This window comes from Bombina bombina, chromosome 1 (genome assembly GCF_027579735.1).
Source record: "Bombina bombina isolate aBomBom1 chromosome 1, aBomBom1.pri, whole genome shotgun sequence".
In the NCBI taxonomy this organism is placed as follows: Eukaryota; Metazoa; Chordata; class Amphibia; order Anura; family Bombinatoridae; genus Bombina; species Bombina bombina.
In genome coordinates, this window is record NC_069499.1 from 1,216,435,491 (window position 1) to 1,216,454,315 (window position 18,825).

An 18,825-nucleotide genomic window follows, 5' to 3' on the forward strand; every position below is an offset into this window, starting at 1 on the left:
GCTACAATATAACTAATAGTTATATTGTAGCTAGCTTAGGTTTTATTTTTATTTCACAGGTAAGTTTGTATTTATTTTAACTAGGTAGACTAGTTAGTAAATAGTTATTAACTATTTACTAACTACCTAGTTAAAATAAATACAAACTTAACCTGTGAAATATAAGTTGCCTTACACTAAAACCTAAAATTACAAAAAATAAAAAACACTAAAATTACAAAAAATAAAAAAAATCTACCATTACAAAAAATAACAAACAAAATTATCCAAAATAATAAAAATTATTCCTATTCTAATACCCTTTTAAAAAAATAAAAAACCCACCCCAAAATAAAAAAACCCTAATCTATAATAAACTACTAAGGGCCTTAAAAGGACCTTTTGTAGAGCATTGCCCTAAAGATAACAGCTCTTTTCCTACAAATGAAAAACAAACACCCCCTAACAGTATACAAACCCCCACCCCCAAACACACAAAATAAAAATAAAGTAAAACTAATCTACCCATTGCCCTGAAAAGGGCATTTGTATGGGCATTGCCCTTAAAAGGACATTCAGTTCTTTTTCCTGCCCTTAAAAGGGCATTCAGCTCTTTTATGAAGTGCCCAACCCCTAATCTAAAAATAAAAACCCACCCCAAAACGGAAAAAAAACATTACACAAAATAACAAACAAATTATCCAAAATAATAAAAATTATTCCTATTCTAATACCCATTTTTTCTAATTTACCCATTGCCCTGAAAAGGGCATTTGTATGGGCATTGCCCTAAAAAGGGCATACAGCTCTTTTGCTGCCCTTAAAAGGGCATTCAACTCTTTTAAGAGTGCCCACCCTAATCTAAAAAAAAAAACACCCCAAAAAAACCTTAAAAAAAACCTAACACTAACCCCTCTTTAGGTACTCGCAGTTGTTGAAATCCCGCTTGAACAATCTTTATCAAGGCGGCTCCATCTTCATCCATCGCGGGATGGATTAGCCAATAGAATGAGAGCTGCTTAAATCCTATTGGCTGATTTGAACACCCAATAGGATTTTAGCAGCCCTAATTCCTGATGGCTGATTCAAATTTTTCAGCCAATAGGAATGCAATGGTAGCCCCAGTATAAAATGGGTACCTTGTATTTCAATCCTCAGTGTGCGGAGGACAATCGTATGAAGAGGACTTCCACGTCGGATCGATGGACCTCCGCCTAGACCTCCACCTAGACCTCCGCATTGGACCTTCGCCTGGACCTCTGCATTGGACCTTCGCCTCCTCGCATCGCCGCTCTGCCTCCGCAGGGATGAAGAAGATGCCGGTCCCGCGATGGATGAAGATGGAGCCGCCTGGATGAAGACCTCTCGTCGCCTGGATGTCCGGACTTCAGGAACGGTAAGTGGATCTTCAGGGGTTAGTGTTAGTATATTCTTAAACTTTTTTGGGTGTTTTTTTTTTTTAGTTTAGGGTTTGGGCTTTCTTAAAAGAGCTAAATGCCCTTTTCAGGGCAATGCCCATACAAATGCCCTTTTCAGGGCAATGGATAGCTTAAGTTTTTGTTAGAGTTAGTTTTTTTTATTTTGGGGGGTTGATACGGTGGTGGGTTTTACTTTTGGGATTTTTTTGTGTTTATTTACAGATTAAAAGCTGTTTAACTTAGGACAATGCCCTACAAAAGGCCCTTTTAAGGGCTATTGGTAGTTTATTGTAGGCAAGGGTTTCTTTTTTTATTTTGGGTGGGCTTTTTTATATTTATAGGGCTATTAGATTAGGTGTAATTCTTTTTTTTTGTTGATAATTTTGTTTGTTATTTTTCGTAATTTAGTGTTTGTTATTTTTTGTAATTTAGTATTTTTTATTTTTTGTAATTAGATATTTTTTTAATTTTTAGAGTAGTGTTAGGATTTTTTTAATGTGTATTTTAGTTTTATTTAATTGGTAGTTAGTTTAATTTTAGTTTAATAGTTATACTCGTTTAATTGTTAGTTTAAACTTAGTGTTTTTAATTTGACAGGTAAGTTTTAATTTAATTTAAGATAGGGAAATTGTAATTTTAATACAAAATTAGGGGGTGTTAGGTTTAGGGGTTACTAGTTTGAATTAGTTTATTGCGATGTGGGAGGCTTCCGGTTTAGGGGTTAATAGTTTAATTTAGTATATTTCGTTGTGGGGGGCTTGTGGTTTAGGGGTTAATAGGTTTATTATAGTGGCGGCAGTGCCGGGGGCGTTAATAGATTTATTATAGTAAGGGCGATGTTGGGGTGCGGGGGAATAGGGGTTAATAACTTTAGTATAGTGGCGGCGATATCGGGAAGCGGCGGAATAGGGGTTAATAAATTTTATTACTGGTGGTGATGTCGGGAGCGGCATATTAGGCGTTAATAACTTTAATATAGTGTTTGCGATGCGGGAGGGCCTCGCTTTAGGGGTTAATAGGTAGTTTATGGGTGTTAGTGTACTTTGTGACACTTTAGTTATGAGTTTTATGTAACAGTTTTGTAGCATAAAAACTCATAACTACTGCTCTCAGATTGCGGAACGGATCTTGTCGGTATAGGCTGCAACGCAAGCTTTTCAGCCTCACCGCAAAACTTTTAATGGCTGCGCTAAGGAAGTCCCATGCGGGACTGACGTTGCGTTACAGGCTAAAAGGCTTGTGGTACAGCTATACCGAAAAGACTTGTAATGGCTGCGGTGCTGTTTTAACGCTGAAATGACCATTTTTTCAGTGTTAAAACACGAACGCAAAACTTGCAATCTAGGTGTCAGTATTTACTGTAAATATATTTCACATTCCAATGTTCTGCACATAGCAGAAAATGTTCTAAGTATGTTTAAATAGATATCTTATATATATATATATATATATATATATATATATATATATATATATTGTATATACTGTATATCTGTATATATCTATCCATCTATATATATATATATATATATATATATATATATATATATATTAGAAACAAAAAGAGAGAAAAAAGACCACTATTCACCAGCCCTAAACTATTACTCTATCATAAATGTCACACATAAAAAACACACAGGTGGATAAAGGAGAGAAAGGTCTATGCCCCCAGTTAATACATGATGCAAATTTATTCTTGTAACAAGAGAACAACATCAAACAGTCTACTGCTAGTCTGCAACAGGAACAAATCAGTATAAGGCATGTGCATATTCATATAATTGATACATCTAACAACTGTATCATGTTCCTAATACAATATTGAGCTAAAAGGCTGGAAAATGTCCCACCAAAAGGCAAGTTGTTTAGAGTTTGTGAATTACCATCAGTTCATGTTCCCAATCACAGCACAAACCTGCTGTATTTATAATCCAAAAGAATCAAGCTTATCGGTATTATCTCAACAAGTGACAATCAGATATATTCTACTAATTCAGGATTATCCATCCATTTAAACTGCCGATGATGCAGAAATTCAGGTGAACCAATTCCTTCCAACCCTGGATACACAACATGAAAAACAGCAAACCGCTATATTACCTTAGTTGATGTAAGCTTAGGAACAGCTCAGTGTTGCTTTTACACTTTCTGCATTTTAGGTAGGCTGGGGTTATATGCTGTGTAACCTTGCATCGTGTGTACCTGTCTCCTTCTTCTTGGGTTGGGTAAAAGCACCATTCATATACTTTAGTAATGTTGATATTGCCACAAGTGTTCCTTTTAGGATACAGAAGCAGTTACGAACATTATTATATACAATTTACTCTTTGTTTAGTATTTTTGTTGCCTGGTGAAATTATACATATACATTTATCATGTTGATAATTGCTACTTAATATAACACTATTCATATTGGATACTTTGTTATAAATATCGTTATATATAACAACTCGAGCACAAGATTTATCAGCACATTTAATGATAGATGGCGTGATATTCACACAATACTACGGAAACATTGGCATATTTTATTGGTTGATCCAATAATTGCCAAATCTGTAGGAAATATACAATTAATGACCCCAAAGAGAGCCCCAAATTTAAAGGACATATTGGTCCATAGTCACTTCAGGTCTACCAATACAAATTGGCTTACAGCCAAAAAATATAAAGATGGTCATTTCAAATGCACACACTACTCAGTTTGTACAAACATGCTTACAGGGGATACATTTTATGACAATCAAGGTCTGCCACATAGGGTAAAGGGTCATATTACTTGTAGAAGTGAAGGTGTTATCTACATGGTATCATGTAATTGCCCAATGTTCTATATAGGAAAAACATATAGAGGCCTGAAAGAAAGGATTAAAGAACATAAGCGTGACATCAAAAATAATTGTATAAAAAATAGCAGTGTAGCAAGACACTTTATGGAATCCCACAACAGGGACCTGGAGTTAGTTGACATTAAAAGTAGAGGGGGAAATTTAGATCAAATTTTACTGTGTAAAGAAAGTAAATGGATCTTTAATTTAAAAAGTTTAAAAATGAACGAATTATAGATAGTTTTTCTATCAATATACATTAGAAAGTTGTTGCTGATTAGGAATACATGTTCATTAAAGGAAAATTAATAACTTTCTGTCGTATATCAGGGATCTATAACTAGTGTATAATTTAACTTCTATGAAATTCAGTACGTTTGACACAGCAGGCTACCCTTTTGAAAGATTATAACGATATTTATAACAAAGTATCCAATATGAATAGTGTTATATTAAAGGGACAGTATACACTCATTTTCATATAACTGCATGTAATAGACACTACTATAAAGAATAAGATGCACAGATACTGATATAAAAATCCAGTATAAAACTGTTTAAAAACTTACTTAGAAGCTATCAGTTTGGCTCTGTTGAAAAGGCAGCTGGAAAGCCCACTGCAAATGGCAAATAAGACACTCCCCCCCCTCTTTTACATATGAAAAGACCCTTTACACAAACAGGAGCAAGCTGGAGAAGGTAGCTGACGGTATTCACATAAAACTTTGGGGCTTGGTTAGGAGTCTGAAAATCAGAGCAATGTTATTTAAAAATAAGCAAAACTATACATTTATTTTTTAAAAAAACTTTATGGGCTATATAAATAGATCATCTACAAAACATTTATCCAAAGAAAAAATGAGTGTTTAATGTCCCTTTAAGTAGCAATTTTCAACATGATAAATGTATATGTATAATTTCACCGGGCAACAAAAATACTAAACAAAGGCGGAGTTAATTGTATATAATGAAGGAGGAGATCCTCCAATCATTATCAAGCCGGAAGAAGCCCGTATGTTTGAATGGGTGAAACGTGCGTAGCTGCTACTCAGCGGGCTTGTCAGCTGCAAGCCGATGAACGCTACTGCTTGTCTGCAAATTATTTTGAGCCATCAAAAGAGGCGCGCTTATGCGCTCAAGTGCCTTTGATATGTTTGTAACTGCTTCTGTATCCTAAAAGGAACACTTGTGGCAATATCAACATTACTAAAGTATATGAATGGTGCTTTTACCCAACCCAAGAAGAAGGAGACAGGTACACACGATGCAAGGTTACACAGCATATAACCCCAGCCTACCTAAAATGCCGAAAGTGTTAAAGCAACACTGAGCTGTTCCTAAGCTTACATCGACTAAGATAATATAGCGGTTTGCTGTTTTTCATGTTGTGTATCTGGGGTTGGAAGGAATTGGTTCACCTGAATTTCTGCATCAGCGGCAGTTTAAATGGATGGATAATCCTGAATTAGTAGAATATATCTGATTGTCACTTGTTGAGATAATACCGATAAGCTTGATTCTTTTGGATTATAAATACAGCAGGTTTGTGCTGTGATTGGGAACATGAATTGATGGTAATTCACAAACTCTCAATATTGTATTAGGAACATGATACAGTTGTTAGATGTATCAATTATATGAATATGCACATGCCTTATACTGATTTGCTCCTGTTGCAGACTAGCAGTAGACTGTTTGATGTTGTTCTCTTGTTACAAGAATAAATTTGCATCATGTATTAACTGGGGGCATAGACCTTTCTCTCCTTTATCCTCCTGTGTGGGGTTTTTTCTCTCTTTTTGTTTCTAAATCCATATTATTACCACTACCGTGCACCTTTAGTAATGAATCTCAAGTCTAGGGAACATTATTTTTGTGACTACTCTCTAGTAGATTATACTTGCTGTGCTGATTTTGTGTATATTTCCATATATATATATATATATATAATTATGAATACATAGAACAAATTATTCTATGTGAAGTACATTGAAATGTAAAAAATTCATATTTTCATGTCTGGTTAGTGCGCTTAAGCATATGTGATCGGGTTTGCCGCTAGAGTGGGGTGTTTCCCCCCCCCCCCCCCCCCCCACACACACACACTTTTTTCTCCATTGTCTTCTATAGGGGAATAGGCTATCACAATATTCTAATTTTAGGTTTTTGTGCTCGTTGCGTTAGCGTGAGAGCGATAACTTTTTACTTTCAACTCATAATACAAGCGCAACCCGACAATTGCAAATTGTTTACTTCTAGCATAATTAACGCTCGAGCGTTAATTAGCGCTCCACTTGCAATCTGGCACAATGTGTTTAACTATGTATTTACTGTAAATAGATTTAGATGTTAATAGATATACTGTATACAGTATATATATATATATATATACATATATATATATATATATATATATATATTTATACGGTATATATATGTATTTATGAATATATAGAACATATTCTTCTATGTGAAGAACATTGGAATGCGAGTAGGGTGTTACAATTTTTTCCAATTTTTTTTTTTGCTTTATTGACTTCTATGTGGGAATAGGGTTTTTCCACTTTTTTTGCTCCATTGACTTCTAGGAGGGGAATAGGTTATGACACATGCCATATTGTAAATTTGGCTTTTTACGCTCGTCGGGTTAGACCACAAGCAAAAACAGTTTACTTTAAACTTGTAATACGAGGGCAACCGAACGCGTGCAGAAAGCTTACTTCTAGTGGAGTTAAATACTGTTCCACTTGTAATCTGGCCCTTAATTTGTAAAAGCTATGCATAATTTGTTACACAGAGTATAGTCCGAAATTGTTACATCTACAAGACTTCCAGTAGGTGGCCCACCAGCAATCATTGTGCCTGGGAAACCTCCAGGATAAAGATTTAATAGCTCTTGGCCGTCGAGTACTGAAGCCGTCAAGCTTTACAGCAGAACCACGTGACGCACTGAGCCTGCTCCACAGGGTGGATAAAAAGTAATAAAAAATAAAAAAAAATCTAAATAATCAGATTCTTTTTAATTTAAATCAGATTATTATTTTTATTTTAATTAGATTTTTTGGATTTAAATAGGATTTTTTTTAAATAAAATGCTTTTTGAGGAAAAATCTATCTAAAGTAGTTACTACTTATCCGGTGTTTCAGGAGAAGAAGGTAAGTATTTGCAAAATCCGGTGCTATGTAAACTTTCATAAATGAAAGTGCCCCTGATTTTAATAGTTTTTTTTAAAAACCGAGCACTTTATCATGAAAGTTGACATTCACTTTAAGATACATTATAATCCATATTTCTAGATATATCTTTTTTTTTTATAAAATATATATCTATATATACATGCATATACTGTATATATAGATATATAGATGATTATATATAGCAATATCTATTTAAAAATACTTAAAACTTATTCCTCTATGTGAAGAACATTGTAATGTGAAATATTCAGCACATATGAACATTGCATAAATATGTTTTTTCAAGTGTTCAGCTACTTGGCTGCTCAGGGCACCAATGCATTTATATATATATATATATATATATATATATATATATAGCAGTAGCAATTGATCCCACTGGGGGAAAAAATACGCTGCACTCACTGGTCTTCAAAATCAGGTTCAAGTTTTTAATATTTCCTCACATCAAATATCAGCAAAGGAAGATAATCCCAAACGTTTCGATACCAACAGATACCTTTCTCAATGGGTAGAAGCAAGTACTGTGTCCTGAAAGAGTGAACCCCTGTGCCCCAGACGTCACAGCAAATCACATATATATTACACCTCCAGGTGCATATCACAAAGACTGGAACTTCACAGCCCTCAGTTGACTGTTCTCTCTGGTAATGCAGGATCCAATGGCCTCTCATTCACCTCCACCCGCAGAACACAAAAGTCACACCAATGGTAAAATCTCTGTAATGGATGTAATGGATAATGTAAGGCATATGACAAAAAAACCACACCACATGGCCAAGTATAGTTGCAAATGAGAGAATAGGGGGGCTTGTATTGATCTGAGCTCTTTGCCTTTTTAGTATACATGGCGGTACAATTTATTGTGATCCTCCAGATCAGTTATCTCTGTCCTTGGATGATCGTTTCATTTAGGATTGGGACCTGAATGGAGTTTTGGTTCTGTCATACCTGTGGTCATCAGTTATCTGGGCGGCTGTAAACCTCCAGCTTGTGTTTTTTACGCACCTGTCAGGTCCACTTATTATGTGAGTGATATTATATATCTTTTTACTCTAATTTGCAACTATACTTGGCCATGTGGTGTTTTTCTGTCATATCCACTACATAGATTATACTATTGGTGTGACCTTTGTGTTCTGCAGGTGGAGGTGACTGAGAGGCCATAGGATCCTGCATTAACTGAGAGAACAGTCAGCTGGGCCACTGTGAAGTTGGTATTGACTTCAGACTGTACTAGGCCATTTGGTGCCCTTGTGTCTTCAGAAAGTCTTTTGGAAGAGCTGGGCCAATCCCTTTAACAAGGAGCAGCCTTGGTTGTATTTTGGATCCGGAACACTTACCAGTTTTGAACTATATCTGCTATATCAAGTAGCATTGATATTGAGTTATTCAAGAGAGCGCCTCCTATTTATATATATTGTTGTCTGTATATATATATATATATATATATATGTATATATGTATATATATATATATATATATATATATATATATATATATATTTCCACTGTGTATCTGCACTCACCACTGTTACTAAATGCCTTAAATCAGTTGTGTAGTATGGTTGCCAGGTAACCACCTGGTCTCCATAGATACGGTTTTGGCGCAATTTCTTGGAATGTAAGATGGGAGGGGTTTATCTGGGTTTAAAGTCACTTTTTTTCTTGTGCACTGTGTTTGGTCTGAGGAAGGGGTTTGCGTACCCCGAAACGCCACCATTGAATAAATAAGTTATTATTTGAACTGAATCCAGCGAGTGCAGTCCCTACTTGTTGATACTTATATATATATATATATATATATATATATATATATATATATATATATATATAATATATTAGCTCGCCTTTCAGATGAATTAAAGTGTTTATTATTTATTTAAATTTTAGAAGAAGAAAAAAAATGAAAATGCAATATATATATATAATATATATAAATAATTGGCAAAAACCTTATTTTAAAGCCATCGTTAAAGTTTTCTATCAAACGTTAAAAAGCAAGGAAATTCTAACTCAATCAATGACATTGTTGATGACATCATCATTGACATCACCTATGTCTAAATGATTGCCTATAGCAATCACCAAGGGTGAATTTACAAATCTGAAGGTGAAAGTGGGCAAAATTAATTTAATCTTCTCTACTGTTTGTTAAAGACTGTCAAGGCCAAGAAAAACTATTTGATAGGACCTTCATTTTACATATTGTTTACACCAGGTTCAAATGACAGCAATAATAATAGCAATACATCAGAGTATGAATATATGAATAGCGTTTTCCTTAGAAAACCAATGTAAGTCTAATTATAGACACATGATGTCTGGGACTTTTAAATGGATCCAAACTATATTACTATGGACTCTCTACAGGGAGTGCAGAATTATTAGGCAAATGAGTATTTTGACCACATCATCCTCTTTATGCATGTTGTCTTACTCCAAGCTGTATAGGCTCGAAAGCCTACTACCAATTAAGCATATTAGGTGTTGTGCATCTCTGTAATGAGAAGGGGTGTGGTCTAATCACATCAACACCCTATATCAGGTGTGCATAATTATTAGGCAACTTCCTTTCCTTTGGCAAAATGGGTCAAAAGAAGGACTTGACAGGCTCAGAAAAGTCAAAAATAGTGAGATATCTTGCAGAGGGATGCAGCACTCTTAAAATTGCAAAGCTTCTGAAGCGTGATCATCGAACAATCAAGCGTTTCATTCAAAATAGTCAACAGGGTCGCAAGAAGCGTGTGGAAAAATGCGCAAAATAACTGCCCATGAACTGAGAAAAGTCAAGCGTGCAGCTGCCAAGATGCCACTTGCCACCAGTTTGGCCATATTTCAGAGCTGCAACATCACTGGAGTGCCCAAAAGCACAAGGTGTGCAATACTCAGAGACATGGCCAAGGTAACAAAGGCTGAAAGACGACCACCACTGAACAAGACACACAAGCTGAAACGTCAAGACTGGGCCAAGAAATATCTCAAGACTGATTTTTCTAAGGTTTTATGGACTGATGAAATGAGAGTGAGTCTTGATGGGCCAGATGGATGGGCCCGTGGCTGGATTGGTAAAGGGCAGAGAGCTCCAGTCCGACTCAGACGCCAGCAAGGTGGAGGTGGAGTACTGGTTTGGGCTGGTATCATCAAAGATGAGCTTGTGGGGCCTTTTCGGGTTGAGGATGGAGTCAAGCTCAACTCCCAGTCCTACTGCCAGTTTCTGGAAGACACCTTCTTCAAGCAGTGGTACAGGAAGAAGTCTGCATCCTTCAAGAAAAACATGATTTTCATGCAGGACAATGCTCCATCACACGCGTCAAAAGAAGAAAATCTAATGACATGGCCTCCTTGTTCACCTGATCTGAACCCCATTGAGAACCTTTGGTCCATCATCAAATGTGAGATTTACAAGGAGGGAAAACAGTACACCTCTCTGAACAGTGTCTGGGAGGCTGTGGTTGCTGCTGCACGCAATGTTGATGGTGAACAGATCAAAACACTGACAGAATCCATGGATGGCAGGCTTTTGAGTGTCCTTGCAAAGAAAGGTGGCTATATTGGTCACTGATTTGTTTTTGTTGTGTTTTTGAATGTCAGAAATGTATATTTGTGAATGTTGAGATGTTATATTGGTTTCACTGGTAAAAATAAATAATTGAAATGGGTATATATTTGTTTTTTGTTAAGTTGCCTAATAATTATGCACAGTAATAGTCACCTGCACACACAGATATCCCCCTAAAATAGCTAAAACTAAAAACAAACTAAAAACTACTTCCAAAACTATTCAGCTTTGATATTAATGAGTTTTTTGGGTTCATTGAGAACATGGTTGTTGTTCAATAATAAAATTAATCCTCAAAAATACAACTTGCCTAATAATTCTGCACTCCCTGTATAACCCTAAAACAAATGGAACAACAGATTATTATGTAAATGGAAAGACTAATGATGTGGTACTTTACAGAAAAACTAAACAGGGTGCAAGACTAACGCCAAAAAAGTTGCGTTATTTCACTCTCTATAGCGCTGCCATTACCAGTTACTGAAAAGACTCCTTGTGTGTGCAATATGGTGGCGTTAAGCTCCATACCGCACAAAAGCCAAGGGATGATTTAACCTGCTCGTGCACGCTTTCCCCCATAGACATCAACCTGAAGTGCGTAATAAAAAATCTCCGTAATGCAACCTCATTGATGTCTATGGGGGGAAAAAAAAATCACGTTTAAACCTAACACCTAAACAACATAAACCCCTAGTCTAAACACCCCTAATCCACCGCCCCCGACATCGCTGACACTAATAAACGCTATTAACCCCTAATCCGCCGCTCCCCGACATCGCCGCCACTAGATAAAATGATTAACCCCTAAACCGCCGCTCCCCGACATCGCCGCCACTAAATAAAATGATTAACCCCTAAACCTCTGGCCTCCCATATCGCCGTTAATAAATAAACCTTTTAACCCCTAAACCTCCGGCCCCCCACATTGCCGCTACTAAATAAACCTATTAGCCAGTAAACCTCCGCGCCCCCCCACATCGCTGCTACTAAATAAACCTATTAACCCGTAAACCTCCGGCCCCCCACATTGCAAAACATTAAATTAAACTATTAACCCCTAAACCTAACACCCCCCTATCTTTAAATTAAAATTACAATATCGCTATCTTAAAATAAATAAAAACTTACCTGTGAAATAAAGATAAACCTAACATTAAACTATAAATTAACCTAACATAACTATTCTAATAAAATAAGAAAATACTACCAATTAAAAATCTAAAGTACAAATTTAAAAAAAACTAACAAAAAAATTGAAAATTACAAAAAATAATAAACACTAAATTACAAAAAAATAAAAAACATTAAGCTTACAAAAAATAATATACGAAATTATCAAAAATAAAAACAATTACACCTAATCTAATAGCCCTATAAAAATAAAAAAAGACCCCCAAAATATATAACACCCCCTAAAAAAACCTAACTCTAAAAAATCCTAAACTACCCATTTGTCCTAAAGGGACATTTGTATGGGCATTGCCCTTAAAAGGGCAATCAGCTCTTTTCCAAGTGCCCATACCTAATCTAAAAAAAAACCCACCCCAAAAAAAACAAAAAAAAACTGAACACTAACCCCAGAATATCTACTCACGGTTCCTAAAGTCCAGACATCCATATTCATCCAGGCCGCGAGAACTCTTCATCCAGGCAGCGACACCTTTATCCATCTTGCGGATGTCTTCTATCTTAATCCCGGCGGCGCGGAGTGGAGCTATCCTGGAAGTGGATACCATAATGTGTGGAGCGTCCTCTTCATACGGTCAACGCCGTACACTGAAGTTGAATGCAAGATAGCCGTTTCAAAATGGCTTCATATGGCCAATAGCATGAGAGCTACTGAAATCCTATTGGATGTTCTAATTAGTAGCTCTCATCCTATTGGCCATATGAAGCGGACGCTCCGCGCAGGATGGGATCAGCTTCCAGGATGAAGAGTCCCTGAAATGGATGAAGGTGTCGCTGCCTGGATGAAGACTTCTCGCCGCCTGGATGAAGATGGATGTCCGGACTTCAGGAACCGTGAGTAGATATTCTGGGGTTAGTGGGGTTTTTTTTTTTATTTGGGTGGGTTATTTTTTAGATTAGGGATGGGCAGTTGGAAAAGAGCTGAATGCCCTTTTAAGGGCAATGCCCATACAAATGCCCCTTTAGGGGCTAACGGTAGTTTAGGTTTTTTATTTTAGGGGGTTGGTTGGGTGGTGGGTTTTACTGATGGGGGGACTTTGTATTTTTTTACAGGTAAAAGAGTTGTTTAACTTAGGGCAATTCCCCTTCAAAAGGCCATTTTAAGGGTAATTGGTAGTTTATTGTAGGTTAGGGGGTGTTTTTATCTTGGAGGGGCTTTTTTATTTTTATAGGGCTTTTAGATTAGGTGTAATTGTTTTAATTTTTGATAATTTAATTTATTATTTTTTGTAAGCTTAGTGTTTTTTATTTTTTGCAATTTAGTGTTTATTATTTTTTGTAATTTTAGATTTTTTTAATTTTTTTTCGTAGTGTTAGGTTTTAAAAATTTTAATTTAGGTTTTTAATTGGCAGTATTTTTGTATTTTTTTAGAATAGTTATGTTAGGTTAATTTATAGTTTAATGCTAGGTTTATTTTTATTTCACAGGTAAGATTTAATTTTTTAAAGATAGTTATATTGTAATTTTAATTTAAAGTTAGGGGGTGTTAGGTTTAGGGGTTAATAGTTTAATTTAGTGTTTTGCTATGTGGAGTGGCCGGCAGTCTAGTGGTTAATAGGTTTAGTTTAGTAGTTACTATGTGGGAGGCTGGATGTTTAGGGTTTAATACTTTATTATAGTGTTGGCGATGTGAAAGGCGGAGGTTTAGGGGTTAATAGGTTTATTTAGTGCCGGCGATGTGGGAGGCCGGAGGTTTAGGGGTTAATATATTTAAATAGTGTTGGCGATGTAGGTGGGCGGCAGATTAGGGGTTAATACCTTTATTTAATAGTCACAATGTGGGTGGGCAGCAGATTAGGGGTTAATAGGTTTAATATAGTGTTTGCAATGCTGGGGGATGGCGGTTTAGTGTTAATAGGTAGTTTATGGGTGTTGGTGTACTTTGAAACATCTTAGTTATGAGTTTTGTGAAACATTTTTGTTACACAAAATCCATAACTACTGCTCTCAGATGGTATGGAATGGTATGGATCGTGTCGGTATAGGCTGTAACGCAAGCATTTTAGCCTGAACGCACAACCTGAGTGCAGAATGGACGTTGCGTTACAGGCTAAAATGCTTAAGTTACAGCTATACCAACACGACTCATTTTTTCAGCGTTAAAAGCCGTACAGCAACACTTGTAATCTAGCCGATTATGAATATAAATTAATACAATTTAAAAAAAATGCTTGAATGAGATATACATCCTGAATGTGTAAAAGACCAAGGGAAAAGTGGGGGTTTATTTAAGCCATTGTTAAAATGCTGCTGTGCTGTGACTCGTTGCTCATTTTACTGAAAGAATAAAAACCTTTTTATTCTACTTACTTTAATACTGAGAGCCTTGTGCACTGCTTAAACATACTGAGAATAGACATGTTTGTTTCATCCAATCCACAGTGGTTAAACCTATTATAAAACATAATTAGTGTCAGTGTGGCACTAGATCAATTTGCAAAACATTCTACATTTACAAAAATAAATAAATAATTAAAACAATCAATTTCATAAAGCTTTGTACAACCACAATTTTGAAAAAAACATGGGACAGTATGGAAAATGCAAAAAAAAAAAAAAAAAAAAGTCTTTTGAAAATTCAATTCAACCTGTACTATATTGAAAACACAATATTAAAGGGACACTGAACCCAAATTTTTTCATTTGTGATTCAGATAGAGCATGACATTTTAAGCAACTTTCTAATTTACTCCTATTATCAAATTGTCTTCATTCTCTTGGTATCTTTATTTGAAATGCAAGAATATAAGTTTAGATGCCGGCCCATTTTTGGTGAACAACCTGGGTTGTCCATGCTGATTGGTGGATAAATTCATCCACCAATAAAAAAGTGCTTTCCAGAGGTCTGAACAAAAAAAAAAAAAGCTTAGATGCCTTCTTTTCAAATAAAGTTAGCAAGAGAATGAAGAAAAATTGATAATAGGAGTAAATTAGAAAGGTGCTTAAAATTGCATGCTCTATCTGAATCATGAAAGAAAAAATGTGTCCCTTTAACACATTATTTGATGTTTTACTTTGTGAATTTAATGTATTTTTGAAAATATACACTCATTTCAAATCTGATGACTGCAACACACTCCAAAAAAGTTGAGACAGTCGACTGTTTACGACTGTGTAACATCACCTTTTCTTTTAATAACACTTGCTAAGCGTTTGGGCACTGAAGACACCAGTTGGTTAAGTTTAGCAAGCAGAATTGTTCCCCCTTTTATCCATTATGCATGTCTTCAGCTGCGTAACTGTACTGCCTTTGTTGCCTTATTTTGCGCTTCATAATGCGTAACACATTTTCAATCAGAGACAGGTCAGGACTGCAGGCATTCTCTGTTTACGCAACCATGCACTTATAAACCAGGCAGAATATGGTCTGGCGTTGTCCTGCTGAAAAATACAGGAAAGTCCCTGGAAAAGATGACGTCTGGATGGCAACATACTGTATGTTGCTCCAAAATATATACATGTCTTTCTGCATTAATGGTGCCCTCACAGATGTCGAAAGTTTCCCATGCCATGGGCACTGACACACCCCCATACCATGACAGATGCTGGCTTTTGGACCTGACGCTGATCACAGCTTGGATGTTCCATTTCCTCTTTGGCCTGGAGAACACGGCTGTTTTTTCCAAAAACTATTTAAAATGTTGGCTCATCGAACCACAAAACACAATTCCACTGTGCTACTGTCCATCTCAGATGAGACCAAGCCCAGAGAAGTCGGCGGTGCTTCTTGACAGTGTTGATGTACAACTTCTGCTTTGCATAGTAAAGCCTTAATTTGCATCTGTGTATGCAGCAGCGAATGGTGTTGACTGACAAAGGTTTACCAAAGTATTACCGAGCCCATGTCAGGATATCCATTACAGACTCATGAAGGTTTTTGAGACAGTGACGTCTGAGTGATTGGAGATTACGCGCATTCAGAAGTGGTTTTTGGCCTTGCTTTTGATTGGATTCCTTAAATCTTTTAATTATATTGTGCACTGTAGAAATCCTACCGATTTGTCTTTGGGGAATGTTGTTCTCAAAGTGTTGGATTATTCACTGACGCATCTGTTTGCAGATTGGCGAGCCTCAACCAATCCTTGCTCTTGAAGGACTAGGACTTTTTTGGATGCTCCTTATATACTAGGATTACACCATTGCCTCACCTGTTTCACATCACCTTCTTATTTCAACTTGTCACATCACTATTAGTCCTAAATTGTAGTCTTCAGATTTGAAGTGAGTCTATATTTTCAAAAATACATTAAATTCACAAAGTAAAACATCAAACAATGTGTTAATAATGTTTTTTACAGGGTGAATTACATTTTTACATGACTCTTTTCTTTTTTTTTTTTGCATTTTCCATAATGTCCCAACTTTTTCAGAATTGGGGTTATAGATGAATATCTAGAAGAGATGATTACAAAAATAATGCAAAAAAATGATGCATTGATCTAAGAAAAAAACTTACCTTATTAGTTCCAGTTCTTGAAACCAAGAAACATAACTAAGAAATAAAATATAATTGAATTTTAACCACAGATTAGAGCTTTGGTTTTTTTAAACAATGATTAACCCATACCCCCCTACTGATCTACAGTGATAAATATTCCAATTCAGTTTAGTATCAGTATAAGCAGTATCCACTAAGCTAATTTCCAGTATAGACAGTGCTCCATTCAGCTCATCTCTAGTATAATCTCTGACCTATCCGAGCAATCTCCAGTGTTCCTTTCTGCTGATCCCCAGTATAAACTGTGTTCCATCCTACTACTGATGTTTATAACCTCTGTTCCATTCTACTGATCTCTAGTATAACCTGTGTTTCATCCTAGTGATCTTTGGTAAGACCTGTGTTTTAGCCTACTGATCTCTAGTATAAACTGTGTTCCATGTTGCTGATATCTAGTATAACCTGTGTTCCATCCTGCTGATCTCTAGTATAACCTGTGTTCCATCATATAGTATCGATGCATATTCCAGCAGACCATTGATATAACTCTTGAACAAACCTATTAATTTAAAGTACTCTTATAGACTAATGCTTTTCCACACCATGCAATTTTGAGAAAAAAAAATCGAAAAATCATGTATTCCATTCTACCAATCTCTAGTATAACCTGTGTTCCATCCTGCCAATATCTAGTATAACCTCTGTTCCATCCTACCAATCTCTAGTATAACCTGTGTTCCATCCTGTCAATATCTAGTATAACCTCTGTTCCATCCTACCAATCTCTACTATAGCCTGTGTTCTGTCCTGCTGATATCTAGTATAGCCTGCGGTTCTGTGCCAACAGCAGCAGATTGGTGGAATCAGATTTTACTCATTCTGGCTCTAGAAAAACAAAATGTATTCCTACCTGATAAATTAATTTATTTCTTGTTAGTGAGAGTCCACCTGACCTTACTCTTGGGAAATACATCACCTGGCCTGTAGGAGGCAAATACTAGCTACAACAGAGCTTTAAGCATCCATCCTACTTCCCCTTCCCTATCAGTATTGTGCTCTGCCTGAGGATCCCTCAATGTTGAACCGTATTGTTGGAGCTTGTGAGTGAGACGGGACGCCATTAGATCTATCTCCGGATATCCCCATTGAACTATCAATTGATTGAAGATCTCTTGGTTGAGAGACCATTCACCTGGATGGAGCGTTTGATAGCTCAATTAGTCTGCTTCCCAGTTATCCACCCCTGGAATGTGAATAGCTGAAATCGTACAGAGATTCACTTCCACCCAGGTCAGGGTGCAAGATGGTTTATGCATGCCACTGCGGTTACACTGTCTTATTGAATACAAATGAACAGAGATGAGCGATGTACAGGTCCCGACTGAAGAGCATTGACACTGAAGGGTAGAACCACTCCTTGTGGAGACTAGACACCCTATGCCTTCAGAGGACCCCAAACCACTCCCAAACCAGACAGACTGGTGTTCGTGGTGATACAAACTGTGACAGCCTTGCACAGTAAAAATGTATCAATTGGAAGTATAATGTCTGAGGGACCACCCTTAAAAAAGACATTTCCTCCGTGGGTTTCAGTCCCAGATTGCTCCATGCCTCTAGAAGGAAACCCCAACCCGTGATTAGAAAGGGTTAACAAGATGAAATGTTTTAATACCAGAAAAACACCCTTCCCCTATCAGTGACCCTTGCTACCAGTCCCCTTAGAGAAAGTGTGTGGAAGCCTGATGCTACTCTAAAGCGTCAATGGCTTAAAAATTCCAAGTACATTATGCAGAAATGATATATATATATATATGCAGCCGCACTGGAAGAGGAAGAAAATAGAGAGCGCACCAAACTGACCATCCGAGGCGCTAAGGTTAGCCACACCTCTTTCGCCTACCGCAATGTGGTCTAAGTCCCAGAGCTGGCTGCAGCCTCAGTATGTCTCGTATAACTTAGCACTCTGGAGAAAAGAAAAAATGTGACCAGAGTGCTGAGGCCCTACCCGGCAGAGACTGCTTAAAGGGCCATACCCCTAATAAAGGAAAGACCCCTCTAAGTGACAAAACATGTCCACACATACTCCTCACATAAGTACATAGCCCATCCATTAGTTTAAAGCTCGTACAAGTGCCTGTATACCCTGATATCCCAGGTTGTTACCCCAGTGTGCACAAACCTCCTACATGAGAAGGAAAATGCTGGCTGAGAAAC

The 18,825-nt window shown here is 36.7% G+C and overlaps 1 protein-coding gene across 1 annotated transcript in view; it reads right to left on the reverse strand.

Moving 5' to 3' along the window:
- LOC128664100 (protein NLRC5) overlaps positions 1-18,825 on the reverse strand; it is a 429,645-nt gene that overhangs the window by 51,059 nt on the left and 359,761 nt on the right. The window contains exon 31 of the mRNA XM_053718792.1: positions 14,484-14,564. Coding sequence (XP_053574767.1) covers positions 14,484-14,564 — 81 coding nt within the window. The remainder of the gene's footprint in view (positions 1-14,483; positions 14,565-18,825) is intronic.